This window comes from Labrus bergylta, chromosome 19 (assembly GCF_963930695.1).
Source record: "Labrus bergylta chromosome 19, fLabBer1.1, whole genome shotgun sequence".
In the NCBI taxonomy this organism is placed as follows: domain Eukaryota; kingdom Metazoa; phylum Chordata; class Actinopteri; order Labriformes; family Labridae; genus Labrus; species Labrus bergylta.
The window spans coordinates 9,109,363-9,132,075 of record NC_089213.1 but is presented as its reverse complement, the minus strand read 5'-3'; the positions used below and the strand labels follow the sequence as shown (position 1 = coordinate 9,132,075).

The 22,713-nt window shown below is 42.1% G+C and overlaps 1 protein-coding gene across 8 annotated transcripts in view; it reads right to left on the bottom strand.

The window, feature by feature from the left end:
• Positions 1-11,332: 11,332 nt before the first annotated feature.
• ptprua (protein tyrosine phosphatase receptor type Ua) overlaps positions 11,333-22,713 on the bottom strand; it is a 205,373-nt gene continuing 193,992 nt past the window's right edge. For all 8 annotated transcript variants that reach the window (XM_020638009.3, XM_020638011.3, XM_065948006.1 and 5 more), the window contains 5 exons: positions 21,193-21,507; positions 19,347-19,472; positions 16,177-16,334; positions 14,243-14,378; positions 11,333-12,414 (listed from right to left, as the gene is read on the bottom strand). In XM_020638009.3, the coding sequence (XP_020493665.1) occupies positions 12,352-12,414; positions 14,243-14,378; positions 16,177-16,334; positions 19,347-19,472; positions 21,193-21,507 (798 nt within the window). In that variant the 3' untranslated portion in view covers positions 11,333-12,351. The remainder of the gene's footprint in view (positions 12,415-14,242; positions 14,379-16,176; positions 16,335-19,346; positions 19,473-21,192; positions 21,508-22,713) is intronic.

Sequence of the window (22,713 nt, the reverse complement as noted above, 5' to 3'; positions counted from 1 at the left end):
ATTGCTGCTGCTGAAGGCGAGTCTTCAGTGTATGACTCATTAAGTTTAGTTTTAATGAACTGGTGTAGTGCATGATTAGGAGTGCAGGACAAAGACCCTGATGCCCCGGCACATTAGTGTGCTTTAATGTCTGATAAGTTGGGTCTTGGAGAGTCGTGGGGATCGGGTAAGAGCTCTCAGATGCCACGCGTTTATTTTTGGAGGATCAGTATTAAATCTTTCAAGGTGATGAGAAGGGAACTTTTGACTTCAGGCTATGATACCGGCATCCTAGCCCAGGCAACAAACTCCAAAGCCCTCTCCACTTCAAATGCGTCAACAGCTGAGGGTAACCAAATAATGATGCAGTTTATGAAGGATTCATAGCAAACACCAGTGGAGAAACTTCAGAGCGAGGTTAAAAGTTATTCATCAACCAATATGCCGCAGCTCCAGCAGCTATCTTTTTTCATGCTGTGCTGGTTTATGTCCCGGAGCTGTATACTCGCTGTGCTCTGCTATCATTAGAGTGACAGACATGCATGGTTTCACTCAGCTCGCTGGTGCACATCCACATTTGACTCACTGGTTGCAGCAGAGTGATTGCTGAGACACAGCAATGCAGGGTTTTGAACCCAAAAAGAAAAGCTCACTCCGCTGGAAATTAGATTGAAATGAACGCGTTTAAACTGATTTCCCTCCTAAATCAATATCACTGAATGCAATGCTAACCGTAAGGATCTGTTAAAAGATACAACAGGAGTGGTCCCCCCAGAGCTCTGTCAGTGCATCCTGCAGGCACTTTCATTAACAGTTACTTACCCAAACATCAGCCTGGCAAATTAAAGCACTCAGACATGCAACGGTGGAGAAGATTGCAGGAAACACTGGCAATACTAGATCGCCGATGGCATCCTGGGATCAGCTAAAGTTCAGTGTTCAGGGTGAGGGATTCACAATTTCCCGGCAGAGAAACCCTCTTAATCTCCATCTACCTCCTCACCTAGCTGTCTTTTTTTGAGCAGTTTCCCATCAGAGAGGAGGAATGCTGCACGTCAGGCAGTGCTGGTTGTGGTTTCTGACTTCAGGCCTGCTGGATGAAAAACACAAGGATTGCACAAAAACAAACTTATATGCAGCTACAAAATCTGGGTGTGCAAATGTTATTCAAGAAACAACAGAAATACTGGACTGTTAGAAAGAAAGAAAAAAAGCATTCACCATCCCTGCAGGCCAGCAATCATAACCAATGACAGTCCACCAACAGTATCTGTTGTTAAATGGTTTGCTTGAATCCAACACAATATTTGTGTAACACTAAACAGAAGAAATAAAAAGGAGCAACGCTTGACAAACAACACACATGGTCTTCAGGTATAATTACTCCTTTTGTCAATTAGGTCTGGTGACTCAGAGGTGAGCAGTGAAACAGAGCAGTTGGACCTTATGATGATGAATTGAATCCTTAATAAGTGGTGCCACCAGCCGCAATCCTGTAGACTGTGCGTACTTTATCTGAGACAACTAAACAGTGACAATGGCAGATCCCGTGTTCATTTTTTTATTTTTTCTTATTCTTGAGCTGCGGTCTATGGCTGCTGTCCACTCACTATTGTCACGATGCAAATACATTTGAAGGCATTTGATTGTTGTTGTAACTGTTAAATGTAACCGTCAAGGGCTATTACCAGCAGAGACTGCTGCATTGTTCACCATGGAGGGCACCATTTCAGGCAGATGGACAGGAATGCACATATACCTTGGTTCATTTTGCAGTGAAGCTTGTGCCGAGTGTAATGCTGGCACACAGTATGCTAATGTTAGAACCGCTAGCATTTGTGGTGCGACAGAAGGCAGCAGCCAGCTAGTCCACGATGAAGTCATCAGATGAAGTGAGCAGCTCAGTGACTGTTTTCCAAACCCAGAAGACTCTGACATTTTTCCAACACAGCAGCAAACAGCCACAGTATGTTGCCTCAGTTTCTCCAGGTGACAATGGGTTTTATTAAAGCCAGTGAGCTCCAAAGAGCATCTCACTCTGCCACTCGTATCTCTGGAATAGCTTCCATAGTATATAATACTACAGAACATGGCTTACAATATTTACCTGGGGGTTGTTTTTAATGCCAGTCGTCTGGCTACTAGTGGTTAATCCAAATTTAGAGCATTAGCTGCTTCTCTCTCTCTCTTTACTTGTCAATGTGATGTATATGTGCAAAATAGTAGGGGGCGTGGTCTGATTCGAGGCTTTGTCAAAATTGCCAATGAGAGTGAACATACCAGTAAGCGTCACCAACCTGATTCTGTGTACTTTTACAGCTCACAAACATGGCAGAGAACTTCTCAGGCAGGATTTTAGTTTCTCGTTCTTTGTTCTTCACTGCAAAAACAGAACTCATGCAAGTACAGTCAGCTGGGGGATGTTGATTGTCCTCCATATTTGTTTTTCCTCTGAAGTCAAGTTTGATCACACGAGAATCTGTGAGAGTGTGATCTCACGGTCCGGTTGAACAATCAAGTGTGTTTGCGTTCCGAGTATTATAATGTTAAACAAATTGGGTGAAACTGTCCTTAGGGTCTGTGGTCGCTCATGTTTTTGGAAAGACTTGGAAATAGTCTATTATGTAAGCGGCTTTAAATACATCACCAAAGTGGGAGGATGCATTTGTTTGGTGATTGTTGACACATGTCAAGTGAGAAATCAGTGCAGCTCAAGAGGCCTGCCTGAACTAGCTCAGAGGCATAGCTCCATTTTTTTGTATTGGTGTTAAAATGGGATCTTTCATAGCAGTAAAAAAGTGGAGAAATATTTAATGAATCACGAATGTCTTAGTTGGGCCAAAATGCTGTCATGAGCTCTGGCTTTTGTTTGCTGTATGTCCCTGAATACATTTCCCCCGCTCTGATCCATGTCGGCTTCTACAGCCTGTAGGCAAACACGTCATGGATCCTTCTTTAATGCGTCAGCCACTTTGTACAATCCACCATTGACAACAGTAATCTTATGAAACAGGTTACCTCTGCCTGCTCCTCTTGATACAGACAGGTGCGATGTGTGAGATACTTTTTTGAAGGTAACATTAGTTCCTTTACAGAAGAGCTTTTGTTTTCCCTCCCTCCTTTTATCTGCATGCTAACCCAAGTCCACAGTTTCAAAGTGAGGCCTACAGCAGCGACGAGGCCCATGCTTTCATACAGCTGGCCATAAAAGTAAAAGAAACCATTGATCATACCTCTGTGTGTTCACAGAGCCCTGCTGTTATCCACTGCCGCTCCCTCAGGTCCATGGGCGCTGCAGTTTCTTTGAAATTGAGCTCAACAACATACCCCCCCCCCCACACACACACACACACACACACACACACACACACACACACACACAAGCCTTTCATTTAGATAATAATAAAAACTTCTCTCCACTAAATGGTTGTTATTTTTGGTATCTTAATCTGAATGGAAACATCTGTCCCGGGGGTTAACTACTTTAAAAAGAGCGATTCACGTCTTTGCTTGGTGATTGGCTATTGATTTTCCATCTGGGTAGTAAATTGGTGTGCAGCTTTTGCCCAACAGAGACAGAGGAAAGAGCTATGGTCCTGTGCCATTTCATTTCTTGGGCCATTAGCACTGAGGGATTTATCAACTGTTGTTCCCGGACTGTGTGTCATAGTCCAACATGACACTGCTTCATTGTTTGAAGTCCATAGAACAGCTCCAGTTCAATGATCAATTCAGAGTGGTAATGGTATGTCACACGTTACCAGTGGAGATTATTGAGTGGAAGCATTCTCAGGACTGAGAGCGATATGGTAGCTCATGAATAGCCCACTATGACGTCAGCCATATGTCTGGGGGCTGAATGCTTTGAAGCAAGCGCCTTGAGATTATGCCCCTCTCACCATGTTGTTGTTTTGAAGCCAGAAGTGACCGTGTTTTTACCAGTGTGTGGCTCAGGGCCAGAGTCCATCAGCACAATCAGAACAAATTAGGAAAACAAGGAATAAATGTAAATGTTGTTGTTCTCTTTGTCCAGCCGGAGTAGTGTGCACACCATAGGATGGAGTGAAACTACAGCGCTGCATGCACGGACCCACTGGAATCCACCTGTAACTTTTATTGTTAGGCCATGAGATTCACCATTTAGACAACAGGCTCCCTCCCTGCAGCAAGCAAGGACAGCTTGAGAGAAAGAGCAACATTCATTCATGTGTAACGGCTGCACATACTGTATGTACATGAAGTGTTGCTGACAGACCCCGACTTTATTGACCCCTGATTATATATATCAACAATAGTAATGTCTTTGTAACACTTACAATTCATTTTGAAGTCATAGAAATTCATAATCTTTTTTCTGACCACTGTAAAGTTTGCATGTGTAGTCTTTTATAAATACTGCGGTGCAGTTACCAGCAGCTCTCAGCAGACGGTATTTTTTTCTCTCTCATTGCATGTAGCTGTAAGCGCCAACGTTTTCAATGTGACGCTTTTTGCAGTGAGGCCAAATACATGTGGCTTAGAAACAATTTTTCCCCAAGTCACCACACACTGGCTCATTTTCATGCACGCAACCAGCACAGAGACGCTTGTTTGCTCTGCAGCACAGTGAGGGGTGAATTTAACACTTTGCATGCCTTGTGTAAATTAGACTGTGACAATCTTTCGTTTAATCGTTTAACCCTGAATCTCCTGCTTTTACTTCTACCGGCCTACCTCATAGGATATGAAGTTAAATGCAATATACAAAAACCTTCTGAAGATATCACCTTACAATTTATAATTACATAAACATTATGTACTATACATTGACACTGCTGCTGCTGCTGTACTCTTTCTGGCTGTTCAGCAGCCCTAAACATACTAAGCAGTAGACTGCAGTCCAGGGTAAGACTGCAGTCCAGTATATTTAATGAATAGTAATGTGGTTTTGGTATTCACTGTGTGCAGACGAGCTGGGTGCTCTGCAGACTCTCTCTCCTTCCATTTTGAATGACAGAGAGAAATCAAAAGAGCTCGAGAGAGGCTCAGAGGCCTTTCATCTGCCACCAAGCAAAAGTAGGTAAAAGAACAGGACAGAAAGTTAGAGAGAACTGAGTGACTGCCTCTTCTGTAGATCATCTCTTTTTGCTCAGCATGGCAGCCAGAAATCCGCTCTGACTGAGGACTTTGTTTTCTGGCTGTGGCTGCCCGCTCCTCTCCGCCACACAGAGCTAGAGAGTACATCCATTAGATGTATATTTTATATATGACTCTGAGCCATGTACATTACATATTTCATACTTTGAGGGCAAGCCAAAAGAATAATTCAACTACTCAAGCTTGACACGTTTTTACTTTTTCTGCTCACCAGGCACTGTGGCTAGAGGTTTTCCAAAGTTATCACTCAGCATTTTCACCGGCCAAAATGTTGTTTTGTTGTTCACCACAGAGTAAATAAGTTATCATCGTTTTCAGAATTCAAGATTCCTTTTTATCATTCCCCTCTATACCAGACTGCATCTTGCTGAAAAGAAAAAGAAAAATATTTGCATATTTATTGTTACGTTCTCGAGATGGCCAGGAGATGAGGGGAGTAACAATAAAATAATAAAAAAAAAAAAAAAATGAAGAATAACTGACGCATTATTTAGTTACAGCTTACAGTGATTGTTAGTTGGTGTCAGGTGAGCTCAATTGCCAGCTGCAGTGGAGAGACGGGAGAGCACCAACCTGCAGAGCACAGGAGAGGGAGCGAGAGAAACAATCACACACACAGCACTGCGGCAAGTAACAAACGCACACAAACATATATTTTCATGATTTATTACATTTTTTACACAGATTAAATAAGTTTTCATATTTTTGATTATAGAAGCTAGAAGCCTATATATACCACAGACCCCACTTCAGGTGCTGAGCTAAGCTAAGCTAATAGCTACAATTTAGACAAAGCCCTGTGACCCCCCCCGGGATCTTTGGTGCCCCCTATGGGCCTGGATTCCAGTTTGAGAACCGATGGTATAAGTCTGTCAAATGATTAACTTGAAAAAAGCCTTTTACAAAAAACATGGAACATCTCATTCAATTAATATTATGTGTGACATCCAGAATTACTTATGACTTCTTTTTTTTTCATTCTAGCTATCATGACTTCCAAAATAATGTAAACCATGACCAAACCAAAAAGGTCTTTCTGTATATAGCTAGGTAAAGATAAAGATAAATATAAACTTTATTGATCCCCCGTGGGGGAAATTTGTGCATTACAGCAGCTCCAGAAAACAGGGGACGGGAATATACTTGTAAAAAATAAAAATAGAAGTTAAAAAACAGATCAAACATATTTACATCATTTAAATAAAATAAAAAATACAATAATGTAAAAAAAATACAATAATGTAAATGTAAAATTACACAGGTGAGGGAAATGTGTCTTTCTTAATTGTCGTGCGGGACCTTTGCTGCCCTTCTCTGTCTGCTTAGATCTAACAGCCCATAAAGTACAAACACTGAACTAAAGAAAAGCCATTTCATTTTCAAATTATCTGAAATGCTCAGTGTCCAAACTCAGGTTCACATCTATCACCCTGAGAGCTCTGACAGCTGTGGATTTATCAAAAGTGAGCGGAGTGGAGGGGTCAGGGTGCACAGCATTACTCATATTGGTCAGCTCATTGCAGGTTAGGTCACCTCGGACGCCATCGGCCTCCCTCTGAGCTTATTGTGACACACTGAGGTGGAAGATGAAGGTGTAGGCCCTGTGAACCAGAAGCCACTGGGATACAGCCGGGTCATTATGAGCTCGCCCCTGGCCATCCCCTTGCTTCTTCTCTCCCATCTCAATAGATTTTGTTGTGGGTGGGGAGAAAGGTCTCATCAGTTTTCTTTCTTGTCCCCTGTTTTCAGCACTGCCACAGGCTACCCCGACTGATGTGCTTCCTCCTTCCCAAACGACAGATTTGCCATTAACTGCCTGCTTTTATGGACGTTCTATCATCGGAGCCTGACATAATCAATGACGATTGCCGTACCGGACGAGACATTCTCTTTAAAAAAAAAGAAAACGCCAGCTTTCATCGTCAGCAGCACGACCAGCCTGAAATAGGTTTTTGCAGACCCTGTGCCACATTTTTCAATTTGAGCGTGTAAAGAGATGAGAGAAGCTTCCGGTCAACATACGCATTAAGAGCAATCTAATTTAATGCAATGTAAAGTTGGAGATAAGATGAATCCACACAGAGATAAAGTGAGCTTAAATTGAATCTGCCATCAGTCGGAGGAGACACACAGACTTTATTCAGCAGCAGGCTGCGCTCCACCTCCCAGAGTGAATTTGTGTCAAATGAAGAAGATATTAATTGATTTAGATGGATACCTTCTGCATAGCTGCAGACCTTAAGGGAGATTCTGGTGTTTTAAAACCCCTTTTTGGATGCCAAACAATCAATCAATCATTATTTGTATAGCACCAATTCACAACAAATGTTATCTCCAGACGCTTTACAAAAAGCAGGTAATAGACTACTCATTGTCATGTTACAAAAGAAAAATGGGATCGGTGGAGATGGTATAAGATGCAGAAAGATTTTCTCCTTTGTATTCCTCGCGTTTCTGTTGTCCACTTTCTTGCCGCTGAGGTCGAGGTCAGAGCAGGCCGTGCATGGTAATACCTTTCAAATTGATACAAATATGGACAATTTAAATCCATGAGACAAAACAATACATGGAGATACTTTTTTAACCAGCAGAGGGCACTATCTGCTTTTGGCTTCTGTTAATAGAGGTCAGCTACAGTAAAGAAGAGAGGCATACAGGCATGGCGAAAACTAGTGAAGATTTAACGGGGGTGGTAGACACTGTCTTGTTTCAAAGCAGGGGTGTAGAAGCAAGGTAGGCACATAACAGACAAGTCAGAAACAGTGTAAATATAGCAATAGACTGTTGAAAGACACAAAAAGCTAAATCAAAATGATGCGGCACGTAAAACAGTTCCATGCTACAAAGCTCGAGACAATAATACAACGTTGAATTGAGTTCAAGAGCCAAAGACATTACTACATGCAGCAGTTTTTCTAAAGGTTTTCAATGGTTATTAGGAGTTTGGCTGGTTGGAGCCAGGTGAAATGACTCAACCTTTCAAAAACATGAATGAGTTGAGAAAATGTAGTGTCTTTTAAATTCTTTTTAATGCTTCAAAGCTAGAAACACAGGCTGCATCCCTGTTTATTTAAAGAGATTGCCCCTGTCCTTTAATGTGCATACTGCATCCTGCAACCAAGACATTCTTTTTTAATGACATGCACAGCCGAGACGCCAGACAGATGCAGGGGACTTGAGGCAGCCATCATGAGAATGGGTATGGGTAGTTAAAAGCAAGTATATCTGCAGCCGTAGAATAACAATCTGAGTCTGTTAGTGGAGAACAAGGTCTTTTAAAAGATGTGATTTGATTTGGTGAATTTGCCCGCAGGAAATATGTTGCAACTGCCTGCTGACTCTATAAACCAAAACAGTTCAACTTGAAGTTGTAGTTTAAAGCAATTTCCAATATTTTTTCATTCAGAAACAATGTCAAGATTGCTTTAAAAATACCACATGCTCACACATCCCATTAGCTGCACACCATGACCCCCACAAACAAGCTGCTGATTGATTACCCAGCTTTAAACGCTGCAGACTTACATGACAGATAGAAAGAGGGAAACCATTCCTCCTGTGGAGCTTCTTGGCCTTGAACTGAAGACAAACCGTAACCCAGCTTCTTCGGAGCTGTTGTGGAAAAAGCAGCCTGCATGGTGTTGTTTATTATTGGCTCAAAGTGTGCTAAAACAGCTCAGCCTGCCGGCTCTTTTCATGTGGATATTAATAACTTATGAGTCGAACAATCAAAAGGCATGCATAAGTCTGTTGTGATTGCTCTGTTAGTGGGAGGGTGTGACAATGAAAAATGAAACAAAAGAGCAAATAATAAAGAATTCATGCTGGGAGATGTATGAGTGCGGCGACTGCAGGTAGTGTGGGCCTGAAAAAACTGCCACCACTCTTATTAGCACCTTTAACCGCTAATTACATAATCTGCATGGTTGTGCTGATTGCCTGGAATTAATATAATTTCCCTGTGTTCTGAAAATGTCCTGTGATTAATGAAATCATCAAGATAAGCGTCCCCAGATACCCACAAGCCCGCGTTCTGTTTTTCATTGCATTCAGTCACCCAGATAGTCTCAGTTCCAGCGCTTGAATGCAGCCTTTTAGTGTGAAACAATGGCTGCTACGGCAATCACAGACACGGCTGCCGTGACAATGAGGCTCGTAGAGCACTCTTAAGCGTTCAGACGAGACTTGAGAACGAAATAAGCAGCAGCAGCAGAACCTGCGCAGGCAAATCTGAAGACCTGTGTTTCCTTTTCCAGCAACATGTGAAGAAGAAAAAAACACATTTCCAGGATTGTGTAATCTGACATAAACAGATGCTTTGAAGAGAGCATTGTCCCGGTCTTTTTGTGCACTGCACACAATAGCAATTGTGCTTTTTTTAATCCAATGAACATTATGGTGCTTTTCATCATCTTTTAAATGCAGTAAAAGGAGATCTATTGCCTTCAAAGTACAAAGGGAGAATGTAATTGAACCTTCGAGACAACGTTGACAACCAAACGATACGCTCCAGTGTGACCTTTGAGCTGTATCTCACCGTTGGACTCTTTCTGGTTCACATCTATCCTGCTGTATAAATCCTGTCCTGTGCACATGTTAGAAAACCATCAATCAGCCGTGTCCTGTTTCTCATTTAAAAAAAGTGCACAGGCAGCAATGGGAGTGCAGTGTATTGATAAGAAAATGATCGCAGAGTGTTAGAAAGGCTCAAATATTGACTCACCAGATCTTATCATCCAGCCCTAAAACACAGTAACCAGATGTGACGTGGTTTATAAAGCACCACATGCAGATTAAGAGCTTCCGCCCCACGATCAATGGATCATCAAGACCCTCCAATTAAAGAGGTGGCTCCATCCTAGCGGCTCTGTTTGGTGCTAACGATAACACAAGTCAATTAAAGTGGCTAATTAAATGATAAGCATAAATTAAAAGACAGGTCAAGCAATTGAACTGTTGAGTTTTTAAGCAGCAATATCTCTGAATGTGCTGAGGAGGGCATCAACAAGTCTTCTGGTGCAAACTCAGACGTGGTTCAAAATACCTTTGCAGAGTGCAGCTGGAGCCCTGCACACAGGAACAGGCTGGGAACTTAACTAGTTAGTAAAAATCCAAGCTGGGAAACTGATAAATCCACACGATTTATTCCATTGCAATATATAGATTCAACTTTAAATATTCTGATATTAAATGTGTCATGAATAAAAAGGTGCTTTTTGTAAATCCAAATTAGAGGTGTGCATCATTTGGTTGCCATTGTTGAGTCTCCTTTTTATTACCTTACGGGTCAGGTGACTAATGGCTCAGTTGGCAGCGTATGAATGTGTGTGAATGGGATTAGTTACTTCTGATTGACACTTCACACAGCAACCTCTACCATCAGTGTGTGAATGGAAGTAAATGGGTGGGAGTGACCTGTGGTGTTAAAGTGCTTTTTGGTTATTTTGCTTCTATATTGGGTGCTATCCTGGGCCGCCCGCTTAGAGGACTGCAGCCTCCATGCATGGAGGCGTGCGCCCCTGTTTTAAGTTTCTTATCATGTCTTCTTGTGTTTGTTTTGCATGTCTCTACCCATTTTCAATGGGATTTTCGAGTTCAAGTATTTTTAAATTAATTCTGCTCCTCTTTTTAGTTGTTTTGAGTCTCAGGGAGTGAGAAAATGGTAAATGACATGTGAGAAAGGAGCCAGAGGTCGGATTCTTGGAGGACTTTGGCCTCCGTACATGGGCCCTTGCACTGACCAGTACGCTACCGGTGCCTCGATTTGTGTCGGTTTTGAGCTGTTTTGTGCTCATTATTTTTATTTGCAGTGTTTATGCAACACATCGTGTAGTTTGGTTGATTTTCTATAAGCAATGTCATCACCCGCTTCAGATGTTCTGGTACTTCGACCAATGGGCTTTTTCCATTCAGGGATCCATTTATACATTCAGCGGGGTGGCTGTGGTTCAGTTGGTAGAGTCGGTCGTCTCTCAACCGGAAGGTTGGGGCTTCGATCCCCAGCTCCTGCAGCCACATGTCCAATGTGTCTGTGGGCAGCCTCTGTCATCAGTGTGTGAATGTGTGAATGAGACCTGAGATATAAAGTGCTTTGAGTAGTCAGAAGACTTGAAAAGCATTTTACAAGCTGAAGCCCATTTTGCATTTACCATGACGCGGACATGACAAATATCAGGTTCAGACTGCCAATATAAAAAAATGAGACCACGAAGCTCGGTTGTTAGGCAACAACATATTTTATTTATTTTCCTGTTTTATACACTATTTAGAAAATAAAACACATTGAATAAATACAAATTTAGAAAGCAACAGATTTCCGCCGTATTCTCACAGCAACACGTGGTTATTCTTACAGATCTCTCAGGACTAGCGGAGGGATTCGCGTCACAGAATCCACCCTAAAGCAGACTTGGGCCACACACTGCGATGAAACACTTAAGACTGGGCATGCAGATGCTGAAGTGGTCCCCATTTACAGACACAGAGAGAATGGATTGGCACATTGATAAGACGTAGAGAACATCTAGAAACAACCGGACGGCGGGGGAGAGGAAAAAAAGAAAACATCTACTGTATATACACGTAAAATAAATAAAGAGAAATTAGGTCCAAGACAACTTTACTGTACAGATATGTCCCATCAGATGTGACCGACGTCTTTCCTTCCCTCTCAGTAAACCTTCATCATCAGCCTCACCCATGATTCTATAGAGTTCAATATAGTACAGTACAACATGGGATGTTCACCAACAGCAGATTGCACCATTTACAGTGTTACAAACAAACACAAATATCAGCCAGCGGTCCTAACCAACTGCTATTCCTTTTCAGTGTTTGTTCATAGTAAGGCAGGACACAGCTGAACCCTTGAATCCTGTCATCCAGGTGTACAACAGGAAGTCCGGCTGCCTTGACAGTGGCTTAGATAGAAAATTAACTCCATTCCTGTTAGGTGTCCTCTGGTTCGGCGGTGTAAAGTGGCACAAAGGAGTACAGGTTGGATCAGAGCGCCAAGGAAAAGCAAAAAAACAAAGAAGGTTTCAGTAATATGTTACAAGTTGTCCAGCAGGCTTTGTCACTCAGTCTTTATGACAGACAGCGTTTCATCCAGGCATGGCGAAGAACACAACCAGAGGTGTATACATTGGACTAAGGAGGCAGGACTAGAGATCCAAGATGCAGAATCCAAGAACCAGACCTTCTCCTCACAGAGGGGCGAGCAGTAAGGGATTGGTGCTATCTGACCTCCAAACAGTCCAGGTACTCCTGGGCCAGGTCGTAGCAGAACCGGTACTGCTCCTGAAACAAGAATAAGAAGGTTTTAGATGTCAGAAACAGAACAGAACATTTTCCCTTCATGACATCACAAAGGGCAGTAACCCCTCCCCACAGGTGGGTGACACTCCCACAGCTAGGTGTTTGTTCTGCCCTCTTAGTCTGCCTTCTCACCGTAAACACTAGGACATGGTGCAAAAAAGCCAGAGCCACATCTCCTTCCAGAGAGGGGCGTGGTCAGACACAGCTCATTTACATTTAAAGGTACAGACACAGAAACAGCCTGTTCTGAGCAAGGCTGAAATAGAGGGGTTTATAGGCATGATCAAATACAGGATCAGAGTGGATTTAGAACAAGAAACTTCACACACGTGTTTTGGGGAGCTCTGAGACTTATTTAAACTTGCTGAAAAGGAGGAGAATATGTGACCTTTAATGACATTTAGTGGACATTATAACCAAAGACAGCCACTGCATCTGACCGAGAAATACAACAGTCTGTTGTTTCTTAAACATACAGAACTAGATTCTTATATTTCCTAGAGCTTTATCATTCAGATTAAACAAATAAGTAAGAAAAAAAACTTCAAAGTTAAAGTTGGCAGAAAGTTAACTAGAAACAGCACCATGTTATTGTTTCCTGTCTTCATGCTAGGCTAAGTAAAGCTAACCCTTTTCCTAATGTAGTTTCCAGCTACTCCCTGAAAACAAGGGCAGATTTAATCATAGATTAAACTCTGCTTTATAATTAGCAAGAAAGTATAAGAGCAGTATCAATGTATTGATCTACTTGTGTTATAGTCAGAAATATGTCAATATGTGCATTTCCAAAGATGTCAAAGTAATCCTCTGAAGATTTACATCTTAAGTAGGAGGTTTAGTGCTGCAGACAGGGTAGCGGAGTCACAGAGTGTTAAGGGAGAATGCATGTCTGTTTAGGTGTATTCATGGGGTTTGTTTATTGTAGCGAAAACATGGAATGTCTCCAGCCTTATCCTTTAAACCTTTAATTTACTTGGGGTTTTTGCCATGAATCTGCATGCACAAGATGAAAACATATGCAATGTGCCTTTGAAACACTGTTTATGCTTGTCCTCAGAAATGAATGCTAGTCTGCCAAGATACAACCATGCCTATGATCAATGTGAGACCAAAAACAAAGGTCAGAGGCCCTTTATTTCAGCTCTACATGAAGATGACTGTTAGGATTCATTTGGTGTATAGTGATGCCTAATCTGCTTACTCAAAAGCATTCATGTCTTGAGGTTACTGTGGGTGGAGACATTGGTAACACTGTTGCCTCTAGACCAGATTTTTCTCTGTGACTGCAGAACGTCGGATTTACATTTTTAAAAAATCCTTAAATTGACTAAACAGAGGTGTGAATGTAAAGTGATGTTTCCAATTATTGACCTGTTAAAAATAAAATAGAGCAAACAACAACAAACTGACCATAAAGCTTGATATATCACTACTCTATGTGTTCAGGAGGGAAGCTAGCTTACAGCCATGTTAGCTGTAAAAATATGCCCACCAGAAGAGGAGGGAATATTTTGCGGATTATGGCTCACAATCAGCCAGAATTATCAATGTTGTGGACTTTGCTGGGCGCAATGGAAATCAGACAAGAAGAAAATGTAAACTTGTTTTTCCTTTGAGAGACCCCTCAAACATACTGCGTCTTACATACAGGTGAATCTGATATTCTGGGTTTTACGGTGTATGTGATTAAATAGATCATTTCATGTCTTTGTCCTCTCTGAGTGGAGTTTCTCAACATGACATTCCCTGTCTGAGCCGGCAGCCATATGTCACATTAGAACAGAGTAAAAAAAAGATTATCCGTGCTCACCATTGTCTCCACCATGTTTGGCTTGGAGTTTCGCAGTGTTTTGGCGGCAAAGAAAACATCCACCATGCTGTGGTGCCGAATCATTTCCAGGATCATGGTGCAGGCACAGAAAGTTCCGCTTCGACCGCCACCATTCCTACTCCAGAAAAGACACAAACACACACACACATATATATAAACACATGGAAAAGAATAATTGAGACATGAGTGACCTAATAAAGATGTGGTAGAGCAGCTCAGGCAGCCTCTCTGAGGGGGGAGCTTTAGAATGAAATGTCACAGTTTGACTGAGCACAGATCAGGCATGCTGTCAGAAAAAGGCCAACTGGCAGACTTTCAAGATGAATATCAGAGCAAAGTTCTCATTAAAATACAGGAGCAGGGATTTAATCAGATATGAGATGACTAACACATATTCTGACCTCCAGAGATCAAAAGGGCTAATGCTAATGCAGCTAATGTACAGACTCGCTCACTAAATGGGAAGTTTTTCTCTCTGTAACTTGGACTTAATGATTTTAATCATTCCAAAGTTAAACAAGATCTCTTTTTACCATGGCATGTTTTAAATAGACGTAGGAAAGTGAACAATATCCTGCACGGCTTCGTATAACAACACATTTATCTCGAGGTCTAAATATTCAAAAGTCCATACTATCATAGAGAATCTGAAAGCACTTTCAATGAATTAAATTTTTATGCAAGAATATATCAAGAATAAAATTCACGAGCAGATGTTCAATTTCATACTAGATTTAAAAGTCTGATGAAAAATTGTTGGATTCAATATACAGTGACTGCAGCTGAAAATGTAAAAATTGTGCTAATCTTTACAAAAAGCTTTTGGACTGATAAACAGGCTGTAAAGGCTGCAATGTATTCCTTATGGGCAAATAGGCTCGGTCAAAGTGTGTTAACTTTGAGTGTTTGACAACAAAGGCTCCCTACAGAGCGACTTTTCTGTTTAAATGTACCACAAGAAGAATTTCTACACTAAAATATCTAAATTGTCTATGTATGTTTTTTGTTGTTGAGTTCTTGATAATGATAATGCAACAATTATCATTTTGTAAAGGGACATGTCTTTTAATGGTGGTCGCCATGACAGAGCCGCCATGACAGACACGACACGTTTACCGTTGCCGTGGAAACAGCGAATGTTACGCCAAAGACTGCTGCATGAGGACGCGGTAATTGCCACTGAACGCTGCCAAACTGTTGCTGTGATAAAAACATCATATATATTATATTTGCATACATTGTCAGTAAACATATTCTTCTTCCTCAGGTTGGTTTCGGCCATTTGTCTCAACTACGGTCAACTCAGAGTTTGTTTTTATCACTTAATAATTATATTGAGCGGAGCGTGGTGGGTGCTGCTCTACTGCTGCCTCAATCATTGAGCTCATTTGTGTTATTGGACGACTTTGGTGTCGTGAATGGTTGTTATGGATTGAACAAAACAAATGTGTACAAGAAAAAATAACAACTCAAAATAAAACACCTGTCTGGGTTTTGATAGACCCGCGACTGTCATGTTCTGCAACGTGAAATGACTGTTTTCTTGATGTAGTCTTGTGCCTTTAAAAAGGCTCTTAAAACAGATTTATCTGACTTTTAAAATAAAATTATACCTCTGTATAGACACTTAGAATTCAACTCTGAGTCTGTCAGTGGCAAGCACAATTAGGGGACATACTGTGATCAGACACACTGAATTACATTGCCTGTTATATTGCTGCTGGCTAAAGCATTATATATATACATCCTATATACCAATATTTCAGTAAATCCCCAACGTATATAGTAGGTCGTAAGTAGGGCCCAAGTGTAAGAAATACCACTTTCACTCTGTGATTCAAAAAAAAAAAAAAAAAAAAAAAAGGAGATGAGAAAATGATTGTATGCATAAAATTGTTTGCAGGCACACTCACAGGCAGTGGACAATGGTGCGTCCCTCTCCACACTCCCTCTGCCAGTTGTGAACCTGAGCCAGGAGGCTAATGAAGGCTTTCTTGGAGTCGGGCACGTCGCGGTACGGAGACCAGCGCAGGAACTGGAAGTGACGCACCACCAGCTGGCCTTCCTGCAACTAAAAGAGAGCGAGAGTTTTGGAAAGTGAAGAAAAGGTTAATCAAGGTTTTAAGACTTTCCATCAGAAGCCATCATACAGTACGCCTCGTCTGTTACGCTCCACACATATTCAAACGTCTATCTGGTTATCAGCCGGAGGGGAAACTGTCAACACTTCCAACCTGCTCAAGTTGAAACGTGGTTCTCCAGTTCTGTACTTGTTATTGGCTGTTAAAGTTGCAGCGTATAGAAATGTACTGTAGCTCACATTCAAGTCATATAATACTGGAGTTGATCTTATTATTGACCAACATGCATCCTAACTGAAAGTATCAACAGCTGGATCAGAAAGGAAGTAAATCCCTCGAAGTTTGCTGTACATAAAGTCCAAATAAAAAAAAAAAAAACAGGGGCTGTGTTGTCTTTGTCTTTTAGAAGTCACAACGTTTTAAAATACCAGCTGGTGGGTCACCCATATTCATGCTCTAAATGTTGCTGAAGTCTCAAGAAATCAAACAATCTGGATTCTTTACTGGACCTTCTTCAGGCTGGTGTTTGGATTTTTTTTCTTCCAGCACTTGAAGAACTGAGAGTTCCTGTGTTAAGTGTAAGAAAGGGCGTGGACATTGGGAGACGGTACCTTGAAGGTACCTGGTTGAATTTCTTTTTAAAACACAGCTATGTTTATGTCCAGATATCCACACAAAATAAAAGCGTTGGAAGCTCATTTTTTTAAAGCCTTCATTTAGGAGACACATTAATGAGGCGACACCTGCGAGCCAGTTCACACAGACAACTGGAGCTGCACGGATTTTACTCTGACAGGCGTCATTCTCACGATCTCCAATCACACACACATCCTCCCAATTGAGCGGTTTATTTAAGCTTCAAGATTTCCAGTCTCTCCCTCTGTTCTGTCAGTGCCTTATCGTGCCTTACCTTTTTCACTCCTGAGAGTCAACCGCAGCCAAATGCCTTGTATGCCTTAACATACTTGGCTAATAAAGCTAATAGGGGCAGAATATCTGAATGGGGCTCAGTTGTAGAAACAGATGAACTTGGTCGAACAACTTAGGGAGGGGATGGGATGGTGGTGTGCTGAAGGGACAGCTTTGATTGGTGCTGAAGTGTGACATCTACTGGACGTCAACGCTCAAAGTTGTGTATTACAGTTTGACATGAAGCCATTATCTTTTCAAACTTCACCGAACTGAAACGGTTTCTCCACCTTGATTGTGTATTTGGTTTGGCCAAGGCACAAAGACAGAGTTGAGGTTGTTCGGTTAAGTTCGGTTCAGCTGCAGTTTGGTTAAGTTCGAAAAGATCATGGGTTAGGGAAAAGATCATGGTTTGGGTTAATATATGTCTTCAACCGTGACTTTTGGTTTCTCATGGGATGTGAGAACAGTCTCTTTGGTAAAAATGGTAGGTTGGACTTATTGCCTTTCCAAGCCAAACAAAGCACAACAGAGCAAACCAGGAAGTACTCTACTGGGACACAAAAAAAAAGATAAACTACTTGTTACTTTCGTTCAAGTTAAAACCCATCACTAGCCCTACTAGTGGTCAGAAAAATCACATGGTATCTTTGTTAGAAAAAAAGTCATGAGTTTGGTGACAGGCTTATTATACCCAGGTAAAAAAAGGAGTTATTGTTTGGTTACTATACTCAAAGCACCTTCGCTAAATCTACTGGACAAAGGAGTACCTTCTTAGGACAGAGGCTAGCAGTGTCTTGATCTGTGGAGTCTGTCTCCTCGGTATCCTGCAGAGAGGCCATGTGGGAACAGATTTTGATTTGGTGTCGAGATGTTTAAGGGGCTGGGTGGTGAGTGGGAGGTTGATGGAGGCACTGACAGGGAAGGTTTAGACCACCCTGAGGGAGGTCCAGGGGTTAGAGGGGTTTTTGTCAATTAAGGGAGGCGTTTGGACAGGGACAGATCTGCTCGACTAGCTGCTGGAATAACCTACAGGAGACTTCTGAGGAGCTAAAGGCGCTACTTACGGTCAAAGTGTGGGAGCTAGAAGAGGCGGTACAGTGAAAAGTGGGAGCTGGAGCTACTCTATGATGCTCAAACATAAATGTTACCACAGAAAAACACATTCAATAACACAAACGCCAAAATAAAACATTGAATAGAAGCTTTTTCAGTTACTTTGTCTTATCCTCACATCAAGTGTCAGATAGGATCATATCTGCTCATTAAACAGGTCTAGAGACTTTATGTGGCTATTAATATTATCATGTCGGTGGTAAAGAAAGAAGGTTTATTATGCCGTATATCATTCCCACTGCTGGCACCTATAGGTCGCTTATTCAGAATCTTTTTATTAGTGCCGGGCTTCATTAACCCTCTTTAAAAAAAAAAAAAAAAAAAAAGAATGATGTCGAGCCAGGAAATGCTTCTCACAGCAAGACAGGAGCTGAAACAGTTCTCTGCCGAGGGAGGACTTGAGCCAATGCTTTTGTCCATATCCAACATTACAGCAAAAACATTTAATTAGATAAGAAAATAAAACATTTGATTAATGAGCTCTTAGCCATTTACTCTGTCAAACTGACAAATCAAGGCAGCTTGGATTGATTCAGAGTTCCCACTTAGATCTTAATATTTGTTTCTATTTGAAGGCATTTGTATCCTTTCATGAGATAAAGTCATGGAATCTAAGGTGGATGATATGGAGAAAACAAACAGTAGCTCAGTCTGTAAGGAACTTGGGTTGGAAACCAGAGGGTCACCAGTACAAGTCCTGGTGCGGACCATGTCTAGAAATTGGTCTTGTAGCTGCAGAGGTGCCAGTTCACTTCCTGAGCAAGGCACTGAACCCCCAACTGCTCGGTCTCTCTTTCATGTGCAGCCTATGAAAGGTTCAACCGAGTGCAACTCTAGGCCTTGTGGAGCCAGCGTACTCACAGAGAGTCTGGGTATGCTGAACTTTGTGGATCACCCATTACCTCATTTGGTTTCTCCACCATCTTTTTTTGACCAGAAACATGATATTTGTTCATGGTGGTTTTCTGTCCACTTACCCGGGTGATGTTCTGAACCCCAAAGAGACGGATGATAACGTCATCATCGGACGTCCTGGACAAGAGCTCTACTGTCATCGGCCCAAACTGCTGCAACCCGGGTTCAGGCCAATACTGCAGACAAGGCTGAGGAATGGAAGAGAGGGGGGGAGGGGGAAGGGGGAGGGGGAAGGGGAATGATGAGAGATGAGAGAGGAAAAAAAGAATAGAGATGAAGAGGAGACATGAGAGGAAAAGAGGGGACAGAGGTTAACAGGTCATTAGCCCACACTTGCTTGCGGCGGGACAAATCATTATGTCAGCAGTCAGTGATGGTGAAGCCCGGTAACAAGACACCTGAGTATTGACAGCAGAGACAATTAGCCTAAATGACAATGATTATCTACAAATAGCAACCGTAAATTAAATGAGAGGGAAAAAAAAAAAAAAACGCTCGTTCCCCCAGAACAATCCTTCACATGAGCAGCGGTCACCTAGCATGCATTATGCATGAGTGGAAATCATTACCATTAGCACATTATAAATTAATAGAGTAGGAGACCTTGGCTATGCCTGGGAGAGATAAACAGGAAGTTAGCCAAGAGGTTGGTGCACGCAAAAAGCCAAGGTCTCCCATCACCGCTGCTTCAGAGACGCGTGCGTCCCTCTGGCCAACAGGATGGGGGAGGGGGGGGGGGGGTGTGTGGAAGCGGCGATGACATGCTGACGTGTGCTGCGGTCACTTTAGGGTTGAGGGGACCCCTGGAGTAGGAAGTGATAATGGCATTCCACATTGACAGAAGGGTATTAACAGGTCACACTGGAAAGGTGGGGAGATAAATATTTATACATTGAGACAGGAGACGGGCAGCTCCGACTCAGGAGGGCAAACTGAGAGTGTCTGCTAATCCAGTGGCAAGCAAAGGAGAAGAAGAAGGAGAGAGTGACAGAGGGGGAAGGACAGGCTGCAGCTGACAGGCACGGCTGGAAATGTTGAGCGGGGAATCCAACATGACACGGTGACAGAGTGGTGATAGGGAGACGGCGGGACAATCCCACGCATGAGCAAACAAACGTTAAGAACGTGTTAACAATGTATGCAAATGAAATGGACGGCCTGATGCAGGATGGAAGCTCTGTGGTTAGAGGCCAGACATGTGATGATCCATCCTTACTGTACTGTGTGTCACATTCACCTCTAATCTGAAGGTACGGGCGGTATGAATGACATGCTGTCACCGCTAACAGTCATTGTTATTTATGGATCAACAACACATGTCAAAGCAGGATATGTTTTTTTTAATACATATGCAGTGATGTAGACGTCAATACTGGGTGCCAAATAAAGTGTGAAGATGAATCCTTCAAAAAATGTCTGTTTAAGATAGCTTATTCATGATCCTGCTCAAGTGGTTCTAATATTAGAAAATATAGAATTAGTAACTTTAATTTTTTCAAAAGCCTGTGGCTTCAAATCTGACCTGTGGCTCCCTCGCTTCCAAAAAAATAAACAGATGCAAAAACCAGATTTTTGCGAGGTCTTTTGAGTGTCTGTGAATTTGCATCTATTTGTCATGGCTTGGCTGTTCAACTGGATGTTATTGCACTGCAGACATGACATCCAAACTCAGTTTTAAAGTGGATGTGAAAACACTTCATGGCACTGATCAGGATTGAGCTGGGATGCAGGTGCAGTCTGAGGGTTTTTTGGTTGCCTATGATTTGTATATCACAAGAGGCAAGCTGATAATCATAAAGTTTGAGCTCGACATGATGAGATTAACATTAAATGACTTCTACTTCCAGTACATGTTGTGTAGACAGCGTAATCTCACGCTGCTTTAAAAGCCCCCCCGCCTCCTCTTACCCAGGCAGAGTTGGACTGGTTCAGCTGGTTGAGCATCACCACAGAGGTGCAGCCGTAGTCGTACACCAGTCTCCAGAAGTCGGTGGTGGTTCCTGGCAGCGGGTGCGGGGTCACCACGAAGGCTGCGGGCCGCAGGAAGCTGTCAGCGAGTGCTGCGTTGATGTAATTGCTGCTTTCGCCCTCAGTGGTGACGAGGAAGGCCAGGGACCGGTCTGGCGGCAAGACGTCCATGCTGCGATTCTTCTCCCGGTTTCTGGGCATCAGGGAAATGCTGCACTCTTCCACATCCAGGTGAGGAGTCACTGAGTTTAGAGTCTAAGGGAGGAGGAAAAGGAAAATGAGGAGGAGTGTGTGTGTGTGTTTGTGGGGGGGGGGGGGGGGGGGGGGGGGAGATAATTACAAAGGTTGGCATGAGTGTTTGAGAATGTCTTCTCATTTTAGATGCTGAGATAATGTGAAAAGACTGAGGATGAAGATTAAGATCAGCGGTGACGGACGCAGAGTAACGGAAATAGGATCAAAGACAGATGGACGGATGCTATAAAAAATGTTCTCCGCTCAAACAGTCTCTGTGTCAATACTTGACAAGCATAACTATCTCTGGAAAACTTTAAAAAACACATTAATTATCAGTCAAAACCCCCTCAAGGCTTAATGGATAAAAACACATTCAGCAGAATCTCATACATAATGAATAAGAATATTACGCGGAGCAATTGAAACTGAAATGAACTGATTTTCTAACTGGCTTAATATATATCGAACAGCTCCCTATTGGTTTGGACTAAATTAAAAGTCCATTATAGCTCGTAACCCTGAACGTTGTGTGTCAGTAACAAGTTGCAATTAGTCTGTCTTGTTGGACGTCTCATATGAGCAGCACTAAGAGGGCATTGTAGCTATGCTGCTTCGGATAGAAAATAGCATTCTTGCTAAAGGCCACCCAATCAATAACTTCATAATGCTGGCTTTAAATGCACAGGGCCGTACCATCATAAACAGATAAATACATGTTCTCGACTGCAGTATGTATCTTTTCAGCTGACCTCTTACGGTTTGTTTAATGTACTCAGCTTTAGCCTTGGTGGTAATCACTCTCATGATAATTAATTGAGTATTTATTTCTTAGAGCCAGGGAGGTTTACTCATGCACACATACAGTGAAAGCTAACCCTGATTGGACCAATCTTGATAAGTTTGAAATAAATATGTTAATAAAAATGCCAATTTTCACTGACCTCACTGACACTACATCCGTGCTTTCATACAGTCTATGGCTAATTGTTTGCACTGTGAAAAGAAGCTTAGCATAGCCATGTGGCTAACCTACTTTTTATGTAATTTGCACAACAAAATCTCTCGAAGGTTCTTATCTGTTATTTTATGTATTATAAATGTTTGCTTCTGGGGGCTGAGGAGGATTATGACATTTAAGCTACCAGGTTGTCTCTTTATTCCTGTTTTTAAGCACAAGGTGGAGACCAAAACTGAGCCTAAACTAAAGTGGTCCTGCTAAAAAGC